Here is a 21884-nt window from a genome sequence, read left to right as displayed (position 1 = left end):
CCATGATATTTGTATTTTATTGCCAATCTAAAAAAGAGGGGGAAAATATTCCCCAACTTGACATATAAAGCGACAGGATTTTAATTTGCTAACTAATATTCCCTTTCACATAGTCCAGAGAAAGAGGGATAATACAGACAGTCTTTTTGGTGCTATTAAGGATAGTAATAACTGTTCCTTTTGTGGAACAAAGAACACAGATAGTTATCTGAGATTTCCTGAAGTTGCTCTTGTGGGATCCTAGCTCTGCTCTCTGAAAACAGGACAAGTTGTAGATGTTGCATGCAGCAAAGTTAGGATGGCTGTCTCTAATTAATGAAGTGAACGAGACTGAGACTTATGAACCAAAACCTAAAACAACTATGAAATTGTGGGGAGTTAGGGGGGACAAAGAAGGGAAGTGGGGAGTGACCTTATACTGCCTATATGTTACAGTTGAATTGGTGCTGAAGATTATGCTGAAATTTTGATCCTCCTATAAAAGGGAGAGAGATACAGGCTCCAGGGAATACCTGTCTGTCATGCAGTCCTAATTTTTTTTATTTCTAATCTACCTTTGTTCTCCATTCTGATTTGCCTGAGATTTCTTGAGTGCTTTGGAAGGTGTATGGGCAATAAAGACTCCTTGCTCTGGTTATTGTTTCTAGCTAGCAGGTTCAGGTTATTCTTTGTTACGTTCTCATTTTGTCAGTTCTCATCTTAGAACAGTTCTGAGTTGTCTGAAGACTATCTTGTCTGAAATGGTTTGTTTATCTACCTCAGAAGTATAATCTGCTTTCTTTAGACTGTATTAGATTTTTAAATACCCTAAAAGAAAACAAGCTCCACTCATACCATTCTAGCTGCAAAATACGGACATTTTAAATACAGGTAGAGGCCTGTAACTGGGTATCTAGTGCCACTTTAGATCTCTCAGCCTCCAGCTGCTTTGAAAACAAAGGCATGAGTCAACGAAGGTCCTCTCATATCTGGTAACTCATCATGGATATCACAGACACCATGGAGTGTACAGTCACCCATGCTAAACATCTGAATTGCTACCAGGAGATCAGAATGTCTTGCCATATCCAAAAGGGTAAAGATGAAAAATTATTTATTTCTGTCATCAGTGTGATGAAATGGATGTGTTGAGATTGGCAGCAAAGATTGCCCCCCCATAGTGACACCTATGCTTTTGTTACCACAACCAGTGTCAGATTGTTCCCTGTCTTTATTCTAGCCAGGATGAAAGAGAATCAAAAGAATCCTTTTGAATCTTTTAGTATCAGGAAGATGATTGCTGACTTATCATTCAAAGACACAAGAGTACATTGCTAAGTTGGTACTGTATTTAAAGATGAATAGGTTTCTTAGAAAATACAGGCGTTTGTATAGTCTATAACTCATTTGGTAATAGCATAAACTCCCCACAGATCCCTTGTCATGGGCAAGTGCTCAGCACTTCAAACAACTTTACAAGAATGTAAGGGCATTTGAACTCCCAAGAGGAAATTTTTTTTTTGCTTATTCCAGCATTCTGAGTAATATTTTATCAGGAAAATAGAAGGATGTGTTAGTGCTAACTATTCAGCGTATTTTGCATTTTCTGGCAAAACTACTCAAAGTAAAAATGGCAATGAAAGAGACTAAAATACTAAAAATATTAAAGTAGGAAGCATTATTTCATTAATGTGAGATTATCCTTGAAGGTCAGTTACATTGGGAAATAGTTATCATTGAAGCAATTAAATCTGTTGTGAAACAACACATCTTGGTAGATAATGTTTTTATGTTTTGGTGCTGAATGGTACCTTCATTTGTGTTTTCTGGGGTGGACAGGGAGTGTTTTACTATCTCACAGTTCTATAATGTTAAGCAATTAGTGGGATGCTGGAAGACAGTAATACCATGATACAATCTCACATCAAAATGTCAGTGTTGCCAAAACACGTACAATATTGAAAGCAATGCAATGTTGTGGATATCAAAACACTGAGATCATTGTTTGAATGGTCTTCTGAGTAGAAACAGGATCTGGTCTCCACAGTTAGGGCCTAGCTCTGCCCCCATTCAGTGACAGAAGCACTATGCAGGGTGATTTTTGTCTGTGTGGGTGTAGTTTGCACAAGTCCCTTATTTGCTGATCATCAGTCGGCCATTGCTACATGCCTGTGAAGCTTGGTAAAGACCAGACTGGAATGCTGTGCAGGAGGAAAGTGATATTGCTATAGAAATAAACAAATGACCTAATCTGAAGGTGATTTACCTGAGCTGTATTAAACTATAGCTTCAAGTGTCACATTTCTGAGGAAATAGAAATGTTGGCTCCTCTAACCTTTAAATGTAATTTTGCAGTTTGCAGCAAGGGTAGCTGTACCATGTAGTGCTGGCGACAGGCACAGTCTCCCCTTCTAGTGAGGAAGTGTCTGAGTGAGCAGCCCCTGCCAGCCTGGCCGGCTGTAATCAAAGCCTGGCCCGGCGTCCGGCCAGCTGGATCGGCGATGGACACCAGGGCCAGGAGCTCCTGTGCTCCCAGAAAACAGCAGTAACCTCACACAGCCACCTCTGACTGCTGCATGAGCATCCAATACTCCCTTGCAATACATGATGCAGCCATACTGTTTGTTGGCTTTATTCTGCTCCTGTAGCTCACTGGTAGTGATGTGCTTCATTTAACCCATCCCGTAATACCTTGGACTATGCATTGAACACGTGTTCATGCTGCACTTAGGGCCTGATCCAAAGCATATTAAATATGTTGGAAAGATCCAGTCAAGGACTTTTGGCTCAGGCCCTCAACTTCTCCGAATGCAGTTGCTTTTTTTTCTGTTTTTTTTTTCTTTCCTTTTTGTTCATGGGCTGTGGGGGTTTTCTCTTTATTTTGGAAATAGCTGCATTTAAAATAAAATCAAGGAATTGCACAAAGACAACCTGCATCTTTTCATCTCTATGTATTAAATGCAGATGTTGTCACATGTATAGTATTGTAATTGAAATAGAATGTCAGTGTTGTGTCCTCATGGTGTAGATGGTAGAATTTAATATATAGAAAATCATACTAATCTAGTTGAGTATTGTCATTTTGTGGAAAGATAAACAGTCACATAGAAAATAGATAGCATAGGTAAGTGAATAAACTGATATTCTGCTACAGCTGTAATGCAATTTATGTTCAGTGGCTCTGCATGCGATAGTCAGATGTTATCCTGTCCCCAGCTGCTCCTGAAAACTTTATCAGAGAGTACACAATTTATTTAAAGTCATCATAAGCACATTAAAATACTAGCAGACTCGATGGTGCTACAGATTATTAAAGTAGAATTAATTTAAAGCGTATTGCAAAGCACACTTGACATCTTGGATCCTACAGAGTATCCTGGATGTTTTGAAGGCTTTGTCAAAGAAAAAGCCTCCCACAGTTGCTTCAGAGGCTTTAAAGATTTCATTTTGATTTTAAATTACTTATTTTTAAATTACTTATTGTCCTCCTACACTGCCTCGTCACATTTTGCATGTTAAAATACACAATTTAGAATGAAAAGTGTGCTTTTACAGCAGCTGTGGGGAAAGGAGAAACAAGGGACACAGAGTTCAGAGAGATTTTTGTGCTGGTGATCCTGACATTCAGAGCCCTGACAGCTGACTGGGTAGTTGGGCAATTTTGCTTGCAAAGGCATGTTTCCATCTAGGAAAGAAAGAGGACACAGAGAGTTTGTTATTTGGGAAATGGATCAGCCTGGAGCTGTACATAGCATCTAATGTCCATGTAGAGAAGTGTTAGGTGTAAGAGGGTGGAACAGGGCCAGCATATTCTCAGTATTTCAAACTGTGCTCAGAAGTATCAATAGATGAGGAAGAAGACAGGTGGTAAAAGTTAATGTGATCAGTGGTTGGAATGTGTCACGTTATGTACTATATATGCATTTGCACCTCACAGCAAATGATGCTCCAGTAATAGCACTGGCTACTGAACTACAAACTGCTTCAAAGCATGCATCTACTGAACTCATTTGAACTAAAATTATCTGCCAATGTAGAGCATAATTTCAATGTATCTTAAAAATGAAGATTTAGATTAATATCTGATATATCTTTCATTATTAAGGAAAATTATATTTCTTTTCAGATGCAATTGTGTGGAACCAGAGCATCCTAGCAATAAAACCTTACAATACTGGCAGGACTACAATATATCTGCATCTGATGTGCCATGGGGGAACCTAACTGTGTCAGTAAGTAAATTTGGGAACTTAATAAATAAAGGCATAGGCATAAATAAGTCTGTCCATCTTACTGCAACAAAAATATTTTAAAAATTACCAATTTTCCTGCTCATATTTGTTCAAATAAATAATAAAAGATACTTAACAAAAATTGACATGAACTTTATAGTGTTATCTCATTTTGTAAGCTTTTTGCAGCAAGTGTGTGCATTTTATGCCCTGCTTTGGAACCTTCTTGACACACTAGCACAAGAGCTTGGCTGAGATTAAGTCAAACATGTCAAATGACAATGAATTTGTCCTAAATTCTGCCAGATGGCAAAACCAAAGTTCCCTTGTGTAGAAAGAATCAGAAGCCTTTATTTCCCCTAAAACACTCTTGCAGTAGTTCAGGCTATAAAAAAGAGGATGGGGAGAAAATTTCTCTTCAATGACCACTTTTTTCTCACCTTAAATTCTGTAATTTCTTTTCCCAGGGGAGGAAGGGGATAAAGCTACAGCTTAGTGGGGCTTGCATGAATGTGTAACAAGTTTCTTAAGAGTACACTTTTCTATGTTTAAAGGATTTTATAATTCAAGTTTGCCTTTTTCAAAGTGACATTTACAGCTTGATTAAAATGTTGTGTTGAGATTGGGCCACCACTTTTTCCTGCAAAGGGATCATTTCATTACACAGTCAAAGAGAATTGAGTGCAAAAGACACCAGACTGAAGAGATAACTGAATTAACCAAATCACAGGCATAATCAAATTGAATACTTAAAAGACAATCCAGTGGACTGTCTCCAGAAGATACTGTTCTTTTTTTTTTCCAAAGGCAGGAATGCAGAAGAACTCATTTTAAGTTAGAGCTGTCTTCCATGGCTGCTCTGTCTTGCTTCCATGCCTTCCTCTGAGCAGGGACTGCTCCTCAACTCTGCTGGTGTGGCAACAGCAGAAAGAAAGTTGAGAACTGCTGGCCTGAGGGATTCCAGCAGTCCAGAATGAATATTCTCAAAATTGCAGCACACTCTAAGAGCATCTGTGCAGGAGCAGACTCCTCCTCTCACTTTCTCAGATCTCTGACAGTGTTTTTCAGAGTACATTTGCAGCTGAGGAGATTTAAAATAACAGATTTTGTTTTAACTATAAATGTAAAAGACTGGCTGCATTATATAAAACCCTTCAAAACTTTTGTGAAATCTTATTACCAAAACTTGAGTTTACATAGGTAGCAGTATAACTGACCAACTTTTCCCATGAGTCCCTGTAGTTGTCAAAGAAATAACTGATTTTTTTTGTACTTTTGTATCTTTAGTTCTTGCAAGCACCATCAAGAAACTTCTGCTCTAGAGAACTGCAGTAAGAGATTAGACATTGCTGTCTGTAAATATTTGGTCAGACTCACCCCATTATGTCTCTTTTACTGCTCATATCTTCTTATATCTAGCTGAAATGTTTCAAGTTTCTGAAGTTCTGGATTCTCATTCTCTCTTAAAACCCAATGATTATTTTTTGCTTTCAAGACAAACCAAGTGTGAGCAAAGGATTTTGGAGCAAGTATGAAGAGGATTTTGGACAAGTGTGAAGAGGATTTTGATGGTGACAAAATCCTCTTCAAGAGGCGTATGATCAACTTCATCCCAAGTTTACTGCTATAGCAGTATAAAAAACCTTGTGCTCCTTTGTCTCACAGTCATCAAATAGCAATTGTGGTTTTTTCCAAGACAATCTTTTTTTAAAGCCAAAGTTTCCCATATCAGGATAATTGTGCAGTGAGTGTGATGAGCCAATGACACACTTTATTTAATACAAAAAGTTCCTGATGTGGCAGGATATTTTTTCCTGGAATCCCTGACACTTGGTGCTGCATTTCATTTTTCATTTTCTTTCTGTTCCATGTGGAGGGATTGGGAAGATGGAAAGGATTGTGAGTCCAGAGCTGGCAGCTCACATTTCTAGAGCTACTCTTTACGATTTTAGATGACTAAGGATAGTAGTGGAGAAGTACTCGAAATGCTTTCTACTGTATCTGCATATTGATAATAAATTATATTAAATATAATTGATGTTAAAGATTTAGGGTTTTCGGGCATTTTATCAGCTCTTGTTGTAAGAGAAAAACAATTTACAGGATGTGCTGCCCCCGTGTGGTATTAAATGTATTGGGGTCCTTTTAGCCCAATGCCATGCGTCCTAAATAGCTTTTTCTTCAATTGCTGGGGCTGTGAAGGGAAAACAAAAAAGCAGTTCTTGAGAATGCACCAGGAGCAGACTTTGTGCCTTTTGAACTTTGCTTTCCACACTTGGAGAGTGTTAATAAGTATAAATCTGTATTTGTCCACAGAAAATAAATCAGTGTACTTGCTGAGTTTGAAGAAACCCTGTTTTTATGTTAATGACCTTATTTATGGTATGTCTTAGTGACTTCATAATTTAATATGGCTAAAAAAGAGATTACTTTTGGAATTTTCCATGCAGACTAGTGAGTTTTATGTTTTAAAAGAATAAATATCTAGAAATTGTTTTACTATTTCTAGTAATACAATTTAGGAGAGAAATTGGGAAGAAAATGTTAGTGTAAGCATTGATAATTTTTAGAACAACACTATTTTTCTCTCCTGATAGGAATGTAAAAAGTTTCACGGCGAGTTTGTTGGGCGAGCCTGTGGTCATCATGGCCCTTACGTTCCAGACGTCCTCTTCTGGTCTGTCATCCTGTTCTTCTCCACAGTAACGCTCTCATCCACCCTGAAGCAGTTCAAAACCAGCCGGTACTTCCCTACTAAGGTGTGTGCCCTTATTCCAATTCCAAAGTTGCCATTAGTCATGTCCAAGTATGAATTCTATCTGCATTGCAAAATCAGTTAACAGCTGGTGAAGTAGACAGGGCATTTTTCTCTGTTAGAAACTCGTATCAGAATAAGCATGGTTTTAGCTGTAAGCTAAAACTGTAAGCTGTACTAAAACAGTGAAGAAAAATCTTAAGTCATAGCTGAATGTTTTAGTTGAAATTGTCATTTCTCTCAATAATCGTAGGTACGCTCTGTTGTCAGCGACTTTGCTGTCTTTCTCACTATTTTGTCCATGGTTTTAATTGACTATGCCATTGGAATTCCATCACCAAAACTTCAGGTTCCAAATGCTTTTAAGGTAAGTTGATGATAAATTGCACTGCTTTATCATTTTGCAAAATAATCTACTATGATGGGTTTATAATTGTTTATTATCATCATCAGGGAGTAGTGATTGTATTTTAAATTTTTTGTGTTCACAAGTAATTATGCAACCTCTCTGATTTATGGATCATGTAAGTGCACCTCTCCTAGCAGGCTCTTTCATGCTTCTTAATGTTTATTTCCTCTGTAGAAATTAACAGGGCTTGAATCACCCAAATTCTAAACTACTCTAATGTTCTGGGGCTTCCCCCAAATTTTGTGTTTACTGTATCAAGTGTAACCTGTAATAATCCAGATGATTTTATTATATATTTTATTATATGTAATTTCTTGGCTTGGCATCAGAGGTAGTCTAGCATGTTTTTTAGTGCTCTATATAGGTTGGTTTTAAAGGAAGCCATATCCTAATAATGTTTTGTATGTATTCTTGTGAAATTGAAATGTGAATAATCCTTACAGCTCTGACTGGCCTTGCATGACTGTTTTTGTAGCCCACCAGAGATGATCGTGGCTGGTTTATTACTCCTCTGGGGCCTAATCCTTGGTGGACAGTGATAGCTGCTGTAATTCCAGCCCTGCTTTGTACTATCCTTATCTTTATGGACCAGCAGATCACAGCTGTCATTATCAATAGAAAAGAACACAAACTAAAGGTATTCAGTCAAAATTTATACTTTCACTGTTGTAATGTGTATCCATCTACTTTAGTATGCTAGTTTGTAATATATTATATAGAACCCCTTTAAATTTTTGTGCTTTTTTCTTGGTTGGTCTGTGTGGTGCCTGTGCCCTGTGTCAGTGATCCACTGCCTTACAGAGGACTTTATGAATGTTATTTGGAATACAGATTCTGAGTTAAGAAAGTGTTGCCTTCTGTGCTTTAGTAGAAGGATTCATTCACTAAAAAAAAAAACCCTTCAAGTTAATAGTACCACAATCTTAATGGCCTCTTCAGGTATTGACAGTATTGTTCTACTGGATGGATTTTTAAAAACTTTAAAAAGGGGTTATTTCATGATACAAGATTTTTTTCCCTCTCTTCATCCTTCTCTGTGGTTCTACCCACCTTTTTTTTTTAATGCCCTTCCTATGTTAAAGAAGGGAGAAGAATAAAACTGAGCCTTAGAGGCACAATGGGTTCTTAAAACAACATAGGACAACTTCCTGCTCTGTTCTCTAACACTTTAGTTGCCTACAGATGGAGAGAGAAAAAGGGACATCACCCCTCTGAAAAACTGTTGGGCAAAATCTAGCAGCAGGTTTCTGTACATGTATATGCAGCAAGCTTAGGCTTTTTTTTGACATACTTTTAATAAGCAGCAATCCAATCCCAAGTTGCTTTAGCAAATGCATTTGCAACCTTCACTTTGCATTGCCTCTTCTTGGATGATTGTGACATTTGATATGTTCTTTTTTTGCCCTCTTTGTCAGCCTGGCTCTTCATGTCAATCCATAGCATTGCATGTGGTTAACTTGACAGATGCAGGAATTTGCTGCCAAGCTTTGGAATGTGTTTTTTCAGCACTGGCATCTGGGAGTCAGATGGTCCTCCTGGCTGCCCCCTTGTCTTGCTGCGTTTTAGTTTTGCTGGGGTCTGGTGTAGCATCACCTGTTGCTATGCTTCCTTTTCTTCCCATATGTCAGGTTCCTCAGATCATGTATGAATGTGAGGAAATGCTCTCGGATTCTGTATGCATTAGCAGATACATTCCTCATAAATGTGTCAGAAGGTAAAAAAAGGTGTCTCTGTTAGGATTTAGAATTAAACTCTTTCTTTGAGTGCATTGTGCCTGTAACTAATATCTGTGTTTGACACATCTCTGAGTTTGTCAAGATGTGTCTTGGAGATAAGACTCATAAGCACTTTTGGGGAGTGAAGGAAGGTTGCTAGAGTTGATTCTCTTCATTTTCTTTACTTTTCCCCCTTTTTAAATAATGTAAGCAAATAAGATGGCATTTTCATTTTGATATGTGGCTTACATTTTCATAAACCCAGACGCTTCCCATTTTAGAAGTAAAAGTTGTCTTCATAAAGAAATGATTTGTTTGCTTCCAACTCATTTTCCCCTCTTTTTTTATACTTCCCATAGCAAATTCTGGATAGTGCACATTTCAGCTTTTGGCAGTCTCTGTAGCAAACCCTTCCAAGTTTAGTTTAGTTACTTTTTTTATGTCAAAAGGCATTTGCATGGGTTTACAGGCAAAATTATGGTTCAACATATTCACATTGTTTGCATGAACATCGCTGTTTCATCAGACCATGACACTGGATTTGTTGCCATATTGCAAAGTTTTGTGGACATGGCTAACTACCTGACTTTTTAAAAGAAAATAGCCTCAGCTGCTGCTTGCAGCTGTGAGGATGTCCTGGATACTTGCTAAAATTGAAGTGAAATATCCCACTCAGCTATGGTTCAGCTATGGTAGCAGATATCTATAGAACCAAGCTTGATGCATTTTTCTTTTTCAAGTGAGGATAGTCATTGGGTTTTAATCTTATCTAAGACTCAGCCAAAGGGTTTTATGCTTGAAAGCAAACCATTATCCACCTGTTGGTAAATTTATGTAGCATTTGACCACTACAGAAGTGATCCAAACCCAAAGGTTTTGTATTGACTTTTCCTATGGATATTATGATGCTATGTTTGAATTAGGAAACCAATAAAGCAGTTTTTATATTTTAATTTAATTTTAATTTTGTATATTTTATTTTAATGTTTTAATTTAATAGATTTTATATTTTAATTTAATGTATCTTATTTTCTAGCTATCTGCTCTTATCTAAGATTGAAAGTACGTTACTGAAAATGTGTATCATGTGCTTACCATCTTAAAAAACTTTAGAAGGAACACTGTGGTTTTATGGACCCTTCTAGCATAAAGGGACTTTGCAAATGTTGTGGATTTTTATGTAGGGACCAATAAAAATACATACTTTTCCACCTCTTTGTAAGAATGGATGGAAGGTCTACTAAGATCAGTGGGAAGTTGGCTGGATGTTCTGCTCACTGTTATCCACAGAGGAGACTTAGTTAAAACAGAAAATGTATGTATTTTCCAGTGTCTCACCAGTAGCCACTTTATAAGCAGGAAAGCTGTTTGGTACCCACTGTAGAGTGGATTTGTGATACACTTAACTCACAACTGGAAGGAGTCCAGTGACATTGAGCACTGACTGTGAACCAGTAGGAATTCCCCTGAGATAACCAGTCTCCATCCCTACTGACCCAGCCTGGATAACACAGAGAAGGAAGCTCTATTTTTCCTACAAGTCTCAAATTTTCTGTTGTCTCTAGCTGTTCATTAGGAATGCCTGCCAGGAGCGTTCTCCTTAATTCAGATGTCATTTTACATTTCTTTCCATCCTTACTTTTCTTAACAGAAAGGATGTGGATACCACCTCGACCTACTCATGGTGGCAGTGATGCTTGGTGTGTGCTCTATTATGGGATTGCCATGGTTTGTTGCAGCCACTGTCCTCTCCATTTCCCATGTGAACAGCTTAAAACTGGAATCAGAGTGCTCTGCTCCAGGGGAGCAGCCGAAATTTCTTGGAATCCGGGAGCAAAGAGTCACAGGACTCATGATTTTTATCCTTATGGGCTCATCTGTCTTTTTGACAAGTATTCTAAAGGTAATTTCGGGAAGTAAGGGAAAGGTAATCAATACTGCACTGAACATTTCACTGCTCTTACTGTATTATCTAATGAATGCTCTTTCCAGGCACATTACTAACCAGCATAATGTTACTCAATGAGAGTTTCAAGTGGAATTCTAATTTTGCTTAATAAAGTGCCTAGCATTTTTAAAATAAAAACCTTGTAATGAAAATCTGGTCTGACTGAAGTCAAAGGGAATTCTGCCATTGAGCTGTATTCACACTTTGTCAGTACTTTGGGCCCATGCAAATTACCATGAAACAGTCTCATTATACCAATTTAAAATTTATTTAGATAATTTAAAAACATTTTGTGGTTTCCAAGTAATTTAAAAATATTTTCACAGTTGCAAGAGAAGTTCTATGGTTTGTTTCTTGGAAATGAACAGAAAAATTATCTCATGCTTCCTACATGCTCAAGACAGCTCACCAGTGTCCTGAAAAAGGGTCTCTAGTTACAATCATATATAATACCCTATATACATGTAATATAATACTTTTAAAAGAATTATCTGGCCTCTGTGAAATCAGTGAGATTTTTGGCACTGGCTTTAATAAAACCAGAACTTAGTCTTGAATATTGTGGCAGTGAGGGCAATAAGTCCTTAGAAATTGTACTTCCCAGCAGTATTTTGAGTATATCATAAAGCCTTCATTTTGAAAACACAGAGCATGCATTTCGTGTATTTAACATTTCTAACAGATTCCATGGACATACTCATTTGCCTACACAGTTTATGTTGTGAACCTGAACATTTAAATTGTCTCTTTAAAAATCATTCCATGGAATCATTCACCCATTTTTAAATGTTTATAGCACAAAATACTACTTTTAGCAGTAAGAAGTATTTTATGTCTCTTGAACATTTTTCTGAGCTGTCTTTAAAGTAAAGAATTTAAGTATAAATTAAGGCTTTAATTTTTTTTATGGAGTTCTGTTAATTGTATTAATAGGGAATTAAGAATATTGTAATAACTGGCCATGAGAGGAAAATAAAACTACAGAGCCAGATTCTTCTTTTGCTTTATACTCTGAGAAATATTATTAATTTATAATTGAGTGACTCTGAATTTACAACTTGTCTGATTAATGCAGGCATATGGCACTTTGTATTTCAACTGTTTTGAATGTCTTTCTAGAAGCGTTTAAAATTGTTAAGTAGTATTTAATATGCTCTTCTCTTTCTCTGCTTGTTTGTGCAGTTTATTCCTATGCCAGTGCTTTATGGAGTGTTTCTTTACATGGGTGCTTCATCTCTAAAGGGAATTCAGGTAAAATGGATTTATGATGAGTGTGTTATTGACGACGCTTTCTATAAAAAAAATATTGCTATTCTTCTTATATTATTGTATTAGCTTTTGTGTATAATCTTAAAGGAATCTTGCCAACCTTAAATTTTTGAAAGTGACTGCTTAAAAGGAAAAGGGATTCTCTCTAAATAGAGTATTCCCTTTAGGTCATGTGCTCCATTTTTTCTCCAGTTTTTTGGCTGCTGATTTTTCTGTTCTCTCTTGTTATCAAGAGAATCTTGCTGAGCCTAAAAACTGAGTAATAACTACCAGGGGCTCTTCCCTCTCTGCTGCCAGCCCATTCTCTTGCTTGCATGCTGCCTTTTCAAGTTCCTTTGCAGGGCTACCCTTAACTTGAACTTTGCCTTTAGGGCTAACTTGCCCTAAAATTAACACAAGTGAAATTTTGAAGGTCTTCCCTGTGCAGATAAACGCTCCAGGCAGGGAGGGGGAGCTCCCAAGCCACAGCACTTCAGGGTGAAGGGTCGAGTCTAGTGGAAGGGCAGCATTCCTGCAGTGGCCTCAGGGAGGAGTAGCTGGCAGAAGTTGGCATTCCAGCACTCAGGTTGGGGTTGTGCTGTGCTCTCTCTCTCCTGGCTGACTGCAGCATGGAATGGCAGAGTGTCAAATCCTATAGCCCACGAGGCATCAACACACCTTGTGACACAATTGAGAAATCACACAGTGAAAACACAAGTTACTCTGTGCAAAAGGTCAAATAGAAAAAGCAAAGAAAATTTCTGATTTTTTTCATTACATTTGATTGCAACTTACCTCCATTTATAGGCAAAACTGGGATTTTTTTTTTTTTTTTGACTGGTGGTCTCTATTCAGAGACTCTTCTTTTATAACTTTGCCTATCTCTTATCCTTTGGGTTGATATTCTCAGAAGTGTAGTTTGGCTTTTACTGAGGTTTAAATAATTTCAATTTAATATGGTTCAGCTGTTTCTCAGAACAGGGGTATGAGAAAGTACACTACACTATTGAGGAGTGTTTTTAAGACATGCTGAAATCTGGCTATCTTTACTTGGAAAAGTGATAGCATCCCCCTCCTTATCTTCCTCCCCCATGCTGGGATAAGGAATAGAGATTTGATAAGATGGCTTTTGTGGGAGGATGTGCTTTTTGCTGTTTCTGTGAAAAAGGAATATACTCAAATCTGACTAAATTAAAAGCCTTTAAAAAAAATGCAGTTTGTACATGCTCAATAAAAATTTCCAAAACTTGACATTGCTGAAGGCTGTGTGAATATAGTATGGCTCATCCATGCAGGAAGAATTGGTGTACCACCATAATCACTGTGCCATGACATAAATGTCACAGGTCAGTATGGAGCCAAATAGGCCTGAAAAATAGGAACCTCTCACATACATTCCTAGCAGCTTTCTGGCATTCATTCCTTTTTTTTTCTTTTTCATTTTCTGTTTCTGGTTTTGTGAATAAAGTGAAATATGGAGAAGGAAACAGCCTGGGATAAAGTGTCTGGTGAAGTAAAAGAAAATTGTTCATTTGCAGGAAATAAAAGACTGCATGGGTCCCTCCATGAGCAGCTTTTTATGTGCCAAAGGAGGCAGAGCTCAGTGGTTGACAAAGAAGTCTAGGATGCGTTAGGAAAGAAGTGTGATAGTGCACATGCCCAACAGGATCAACCAGCTTCCATTCAGTGGGAGTCACAATTGATTCAAGACCACTCTGGAGTCTGGCTTTCCCTGATGTTAAGAGTTCACAATTTCAAAGTAACCACCTTGTTTGTGTGTAACATCCAGCGTAGTGACAATGTGTGTAAGATCCAATGAACAGGGTATTTCCTGCAGCATAGAATGGATGGAATGTAATTCAGCAGAGTTCAGTGTCTCAGCACAGCTGCAATACAATGGGGAGGCACATGTGTATTCAAATGGAAGGGCACTGAATGATGACTAACCAAGTAATTAAACTCTGCTTAAGTGCTCAGTGGGGAGAAGACAAGTCCTTTGCCACTGCTGGACTAGTCTAGATTAAAGGCTTATGGTTGTTACTGAGGGACTCTCTTCTGTGCTGCTGAAATGATGTAGTTTTTGCCTTTAGAATAACAAGGCAGATTCTTTGGATATTCAGGATCTCTGAGGCAGTGTGTGAATGCCAGCATAGATGATCCTACACCTCATTTTGATCCAAACGTGTAAAATTTTCTCTTTCAGCTTTTTGACAGGATAAAGTTATTCTGGATGCCTGCAAAGCACCAGCCAGATTTTATTTATCTAAGGCATGTTCCTCTTAGAAAGGTCCATCTCTTCACTATAATTCAGCTGAGTTGTCTTGTGCTGCTCTGGATTATAAAGGTTTCAAGAGCTGCCATTGTCTTTCCTATGATGGTATGATTTTTTTTATTTCCTCTAAAAATCCCTAATTATTTTCACTTGTGAATAATTATTATTGAAGAAAAATATAAATTTGGACAGTTAATTATAATATTGCTTTGATTCTGTGTTCAAGGAAAATTTATAATGTATTAAGTAGTGAAAAATTTGACATTCAACCTCTGCTTTGAATCCTATGTGTGGATATCCCAACTTCTATTCTCTTAGGGAAAAATGTTCTCTTAAAGAAAAAATACTAAAATTTATTTGACATTTTTTTATTTAAGGAATATTACTAAATCCTATTACAGAAAGAACATTCACTCATTAAGGAAGATTGCTTATTGAACTGAGGAGCCTAACAGTTCTGTGTCTTGGCATAAATAATGGTGGTCTGCTGCTTAAGGGATTTCTCTGATGATAATAGAAAATATTTACTGACCTCAGTGATTGTTATGCTTCAAACCATACTTCATTTGAACAAAGGAATAGCAACTGTTAGCTTATTCAAACTAAAGGATAAAATTCTGGCTACAAACTGGTCACTTTTGAAAGAATTCCTCTACAAGTCTATTTGTCTGTTTTACTTGTTTAATTTTCTAATTCTTTAAATTAATCTTTTCAGGTCCTAGCTTTAGTATTTGTCCGCAAACTCATGGATTTCTTCTTTACCAAGCGGGAGCTCAGCTGGTTAGATGATCTGATGCCTGAGAGCAAGAAAAAGAAACTGGAAGATGCTGAGAAAGAGGTGGGTCATGGTTTCAGGTTTCTTTGTCTGTAGCAATTTATCCATTTCTCCTTAAGACATGTAGACAAAATTCTGTAAGGCACATTCCATGTACCAAGCAGACTTATTGGCAGTATCTAAGTGTAACATTGTCATATTTTGCATAAGTGCTTTTAAGGTTACAAATCTGATAGGCTTAGGTGGGGATGTAGATTCTTAGGGTGCCATACTGTCATATAAAATATTATCCACAGTACCCCTGCAGATTGCTTCTGAGACCCACTCAGATGGTGTGCAGCGATGAACCTATGCCTGTAGGAAAGCCCTCAGATCCCAGATGCTGCACTGGGCTGGGTCCCATCCCTGCAGGAGATGCTGAGGAAGGAAGTGCAGCATCTTCTGCAGGGATGAGATGGTGTGTGGATGTCCCAGCTGCCTCTGAGCCTTACACAGGGCACAAGGCATCACTCTGTGCCCTTTCTCAGCAATGCCATGACCCTGTGCAGTGTCCCAGTTACACTCTGGGCCACAGCTGTCCTTCTGCTCCTGCAGAAACAATTCACTTTGTAATGAATAGGTCAGTGACCCCGCTAACCCCGTTAACCAAATGCTCAAACTCACATCCTGTGGCATTACTACCCAGGTGGCTGTTTCAGATCTGGACTCCTCATCTATTTCAAAGAATATGTTTTTCAGATAATTCCGTATCAACTTGAAAATTATCCTTAAGAATGCCCTGAGACATGATCCAAGACCAGTGAAATCTGTGTGTTAAGGGTTCCCATTAGTAGTTTTATTTGCAGAAACAGGACATGAGCTAATAATGTGAATGGGTAACTACACAAACTAGATGACTCTGCCTTTAGGATTGATTCTTCTGTGACCTTTGACAACTCCCTGCCTCTGTAACCTGGTAAACTCTTACCTTTGATTTCCTTGACACATTCAACATATTGTCATGGAATATATTTTGGGGAAAAGACTTTACCTATAAGAAAAAATCCAGATGATTATTTACTATTTAGTATGTGCCTGTAAAACTACCAGGCTGAAATTAAAATATGTGAGTCATTGTTTTCTGCCTTGAATCAGAGCAGACCAGAGAGATGTTTCATTACGGTGTCTGTTGTCATCACAATTCAGAGTAACCAGAAGTAACCAAGGTAGCTCTCTTCATGTGGGTCTGGTTATTGGAAAGAATTCCTTGTTATACTTATGTTTTGCTTATATGTCACTTTCCTTCCCTTGCTTGATAGGATGGCATCAGAAAACAAAACTGGGAAAATCTACTGGTGTTACTTTATTTCATTCACTGTCTATTTTGAGAGGTTATTTTTACATATTTTGGCATTTCTAAATATTTAGAGCTATTATTAAAACTGTTCAACTGTCAAAAACTTATGAAGCTGTGAAGCCTGGAAATGACAAAATTAACTAGTAATAAAAAACTTCTGACATGTAGCCTAAGGAATTAATTGGAGAGTTGCTATCACACAGCTTTTAAAAATAGAAGTATTCTACCCACAAGAATATTCAGAAATGTAGTTGACAGGATCTGAAACTTACTTGATTGGTTCCTAATTTCATCACTTAAGTTGTTTTTATATTTTTAGGCCATGTTTTTTTCAGGGCTTTGTACATTTATAGTGGATATGATATGTGCTTCACAGACCTCCTTTGGAAGCCACTTCGATGTTAATCAATTAAATCTTTCTGAGACAAGAATGAACAAAGAACTTTCACATTTGAAGGAAAAAAAAAAATTGTGACTTTTGAAATAGTTATAATAATGAAAGATTGAAGAAACAAATTTCTAAGCAGAGGGAACTTAAATTCTACTATTTTGGAAAGCTGTACTGGCTCTTGCTGCTAATACCAAAAACCAGTGTTTGTGACGCACGTGGGCCTTTGGTGATCTGCCAGAAAATGATAAACTCTTTTAGCCAACCCTTGCTTACAGGCAGGCACTGGTGAAAACTGTTACAAGGGGAAACTGTTAAAGGGAAGGAAGCTGTGGAGGTCTCTGGGTGTCTGTTGGGCTCACACACACACTGCAACAATTTAGAGCAGGATTTGGTCACCTTCCTGCCAAGGCTTTTTAACCTCCTAGCTGTGCTTATCCTGACCAGGGGTGTGGACATTGGGAATCCTCTTCTGGAGGTTGTTTTCCTTTGTTCTTGCAGGCAGGACATGGCACTTGAGAGCTGCTCTATTCTTCTCTCCTCTCCCTAAAGCAGATTTGCTGAATTTGTAATTTACATATGTTTTTTGGTAGATTTATCTCCTAATTCTCTTCAAATGAAAACTAATTTTGGGTCTCTTGTTTCACTACCTTTCAGTGAAAAATCAGTATTAAAATCAGTATTATCAATATTAAAACTGTGTGTGCAAACTTATCTTCCCTAATTTTTGCATGTAAACATCAATGCATATATCCTGTTTTTAGTGTTATTTAAAATTCACCAGACAGTTGTTCACTCACTGTTAATAATTCTCCTCTTTGTTGTTATAAAACAATGCTCTATTTGGCATTGGAAAATACCATTAAGTGAAAATACAACTTTTAAAATAGAAGGTTTTAAATGTCAACTATTTAAGTAAAAGTTGAAAAGTATCTCACTTTAAGAACTTCAAATAAATACTTAATATTAAAGAAAATGGAAAGATGATTAAAGCACAGAAATTTCACCTTTCACAATTTCATATCCTGTCTCATGTCTAAATTCCTTTGTTCCAGGAAGAGCAAAGTATGTTAGCAATGGAAGAGGAAGGGACTGTTCAGTTACCACTAGAAGGACATTACAGGTAAAATATACCTTTCCTCTTTTAGGTGAGTTGCAATTAAATAAATGTGCCACAATATTTATTCATAATTCTTACTGAATATCAGGAGAATGTTTGTTTGGTACTGATAGGTGAACTGAACCATACACTGCAGCATTTAACAAGGTCAGCCCTTTTCTAGTCTTTCCACACGATCTCACATTACCTAGGAAAAAGACACACTAATTGGAAGCCTTCCATTGGACAGGACTGCAGGATCAGAGTGCTCACAATGAACTTTGGCTTCTGACATGCACAGTGCAAAAGGAAGATGTAGAGCAGATCAAACCCTTCACCCTGATGCAAGCAGGGATCCAGGAAGGATTTTGAAAATGCTTCAGAAAAACTAGGTTCTTACAGTATTACACTGTAAAACATTCTGATTCAATCCTGTTATGTAAGATAATGAGTGAATCAAGAGCTGTCCCGGGTAGATAAAGCATAATGCAGGGTTGACACAACTAAAAAAGCATGAATACCTCTGTTATAGATAGAAATAATACATGTTGCCAGCCCATAAGGAATGAATATAGTTGAAAGTTTTCATAAATAAATTCTTAATAAAAGATTTGAAATATCTGGTGACAGTAACCTCTGCATGAATGTGAGTTCATAGAAACATCATCTTTGAGTGGCCTTCTCTCTAATATTTTAACACAAAGTGACCATAATGTCTCCTAATGCAAATCAGGAGATTTGTTACTGTGTCTCTGAAAAATCCCAGCCTATTCCTTTTGACTCATCACACTACTAATGGTCTGGTTCTTTTCTTGTTTTGTCCATGCCTTCTTGTTGTAATTTATATTAGCAATATGTAGCTTAATTATCTTGCAGTGTGATCTCTATCAATCTCCATTGTGTGTTGACATTGGTAGAGTTGCCTGGGTAATACCTGACTCTGTACTGTAAGGGTTGCAGTCCTGTAGCTAAAAACAAGAGTCAAGATGCTGGTGATTAAAGTGGTTCCCCAAAACAAACAGCAAGTTTACTGAGGGCTTACTGAATGCCAAGTAACCATGAAGTCAGGAATAATGTACAGGCAACCCCTTAAAACATTGAAGTGTATAAATACATGTTTGGAGCAGTCCAGGTAAAGCCAAAGAGCATAATGGCTACAAAGTGCTACTTAATATTACTTATTTGTTTAATTTGGGGATTTTTATTACCTCTATTAAATTAAATATCAAAAAATATTTAAGCATTCTAAAATATTTTATTTTGTTAAGGCTTTTGATTGCTTTTAAAATAGTTTTAAAAGTAGGTGGAGTTTCAGAGCATAAGTAGGACCTTTTGGGATCGTGTTTAATCCAGTGATGCTGCTTTCATGCTATGAGATCTTGAGCAATAATTAATTTCACACTTCTTTATTTTTCTCTTCTTTATTAGTTGGTAGTGACACAATAAATTTTATTGATGTTACTGTGATTAATTGCTGTTGGAGGAAGAAATTCTTTAAAAGTGCTGTGATGTTCTGAGAGAGTATTTAAGTAATTGTTCAGGACTTCTGAAGTTTAGCATAGTCTCTTAACTTACACTGCACTTATTGTCATCACTATCAGTTTTCAAGGACTTTTATTGAGTTAATAAGTAACAAGACTGATTGCTGATTGTTTTATTGTGTATTTACTTTCATTCTTATCTAGAGATGACCCATCTGTGATAAACATTTCTGATGAAATGGCAAAAACTGCTGTGTGGAAGACATTGTTGATATCCTCAGAGAATGCAAAAGATAAGGAGTCAAGCTTTCCTTCTAAAAGGTCTTAATTTTTTTAAACTTCATTATACTTTATATATTGATGTCAAACCAATATTATAATATTTTACTAGGGATTAGAAAGATTTTTAGCATTTTGCAGTTTTATTTCTTATGTCCAGTCGTAATATTCTGAGCTCAAAACACAAATTCACTATTTATTTAAAAACATAAATCACAAATATTTGCATGGTACTTAGTTATGCTCCAGTGGAAAATGAAGCTGAGCATGCCTGATGCTTGTGTAATGAACCACCAGCCTCCACCTGGATATTGCATTTGTTCTGCTTGCTTTTGTTCTTTCCTCTTGAAAAAGAAGTGATCATCAGTGCCTGGAAATAGCTGTATGAAGAACCCACTACTCCGAATGCAATCGAATAATATTTGGAGTGAAAATAATTTTATGATTGCATTATTTCTTTACATTTTTCTGCCTACTTCACTTGTACTCAAAACACTTAAATAATTTTAGATTTTAGTCCAGTAAAATGAAGACACATTATTTTATCTGTGCTACAGAGTTACGACAGGAATAAGAAAATATTAAATTCAAGCACAGTGTGATTTTCTAAGAGAATTTTTTCCTCTGCTTCCATAAATTTAAAATGTAACTATTTTCTATTTAATTGTTTTGTATCACACTTCTGTCATAAGCTCCCCTTCCTAATCACTCTAGAAGCTGATTCCCCCAAGGTAAGACCCCAACCCCAACCTTTTCCTTGATTGTGTCTTCCCATTCAAAATGGTGTCACCTTGGAACCAAATGAGTTGACTTTGTGGAGTTTTTGGGGAGACAAGATGAGAAAAAAATTTCAAATAAGAATGTAAAATGTCTTCATTAAAGTCCCAAATACTGGATTTTGAAATTTAGTCTGTAGTTAAAATAGTGTATTTAAATAGTGTAGTGTATCAAATGTCAAACTCCATTTATTCCTAGTCATTTTTTTTTAAATGCAGAATTATATTCTGCCCATTTCTAAATATATTTTTCAAAAGCCCATGTTTGAAACAGCTAGTCATTGTTTCAAGGTGAACAGATGCAGTAAGAGAACACTTGTACTGATAAGTGTTTTTTAATTTTGTTACCCCAAAATGGCATGCTGCCTTTCAGTTGTTCCTTTCCCTGTACTGCACAGACAAGACTGAGCAGTTGATGACCAGAGAACCTTCATTTCAGACACCCATTGGAGCAACCCCAATATTTCACTGAGAGTCAAAATAGCCTAGTTCTTGTTTGCCTTCCACCCTACACATGGACTGAAAAGGATCACTGAAATCTGTGGTGCATGGGAGGAGGATTTACTGCAGGGTTTTCTTATGCCAAGTGCCTCTGTTGTCCAGGCTGTGAAAGCCTGGAGAAAGAGAAGAACCTGATGTGGTACATTGACAGCCCCTGGGTACACAGGAGTTTTAATTTTCCTGGTAGATGTTGCTTTATTTGGTGCTTTGACAGATGATGTAAACATGACCCTCTGAACAAAGAGCATCTGCATAGATTGTGGCTCAAATAAGAGATCTTCCCTTTAAACTGCTGTGAAATAGAAACTAATGAAATAGAAAATAATTTTCTAAAGCTCTAATTTTCAATTTGTTCTTGTATCTTTGCTCTTGAAAATGAAGACTCAGGAGAAAGGATTTTTCTGGTTTTATATATTAGTGTCCTATTATAAACAAACAACCTTAAAGACTCTGAAATTGTGCATTTTCAGGTGCTCTAGTTTGTCTCAGGTTCTGAGAGAGGAGTAGATTCAACGAGCTTAAACCCTGAAAGACCTTTTTTCTGATAAGCAAAGCCATAAGCAACTTTAGTCTTAAGTCATATTAGGGGTAGAACTACAAAAATATTATAGAACATAATGCATGTATCATTAAATAAGGATATAATTCAATCCTAGATAATTAGTGAGGAAAAAAGCCCTCTTGGAATGGT

At 37.0% G+C, this 21884-nt stretch overlaps 1 protein-coding gene across 8 annotated transcripts in view; it reads left to right on the top strand.

The window, feature by feature from the left end:
• SLC4A10 (solute carrier family 4 member 10) overlaps positions 1-21884 on the top strand; it is a 146994-nt gene that overhangs the window by 120365 nt on the left and 4745 nt on the right. For 6 of the 8 annotated variants that reach the window (XM_059475481.1, XM_059475483.1, XM_059475480.1 and 3 more), the window contains 10 exons: positions 4106-4211; positions 6809-6970; positions 7220-7333; positions 7851-8012; positions 10742-10993; positions 12221-12289; positions 14490-14663; positions 15274-15396; positions 18113-18180; positions 19842-19958. In XM_059475481.1, coding sequence (XP_059331464.1) covers positions 4106-4211; positions 6809-6970; positions 7220-7333; positions 7851-8012; positions 10742-10993; positions 12221-12289; positions 14490-14663; positions 15274-15396; positions 18113-18180; positions 19842-19958 — 1347 coding nt within the window. Of the gene's footprint in view, positions 1-4105; positions 4212-6808; positions 6971-7219; positions 7334-7850; positions 8013-10741; positions 10994-12220; positions 12290-14489; positions 14664-15273; positions 15397-18112; positions 18181-19841; positions 19966-21884 lie in introns of those variants that run through there. The other 2 variants (XM_059475486.1, XM_059475484.1) reach the window with 1 other exon arrangement.

This window comes from Ammospiza nelsoni, chromosome 7 (genome assembly GCF_027579445.1).
Source record: "Ammospiza nelsoni isolate bAmmNel1 chromosome 7, bAmmNel1.pri, whole genome shotgun sequence".
NCBI lineage: Eukaryota > Metazoa > Chordata > Aves > Passeriformes > Passerellidae > Ammospiza > Ammospiza nelsoni.
Note: the sequence above shows the minus strand (reverse complement) of the source record. Positions and strands in the feature narration are given on the sequence as shown.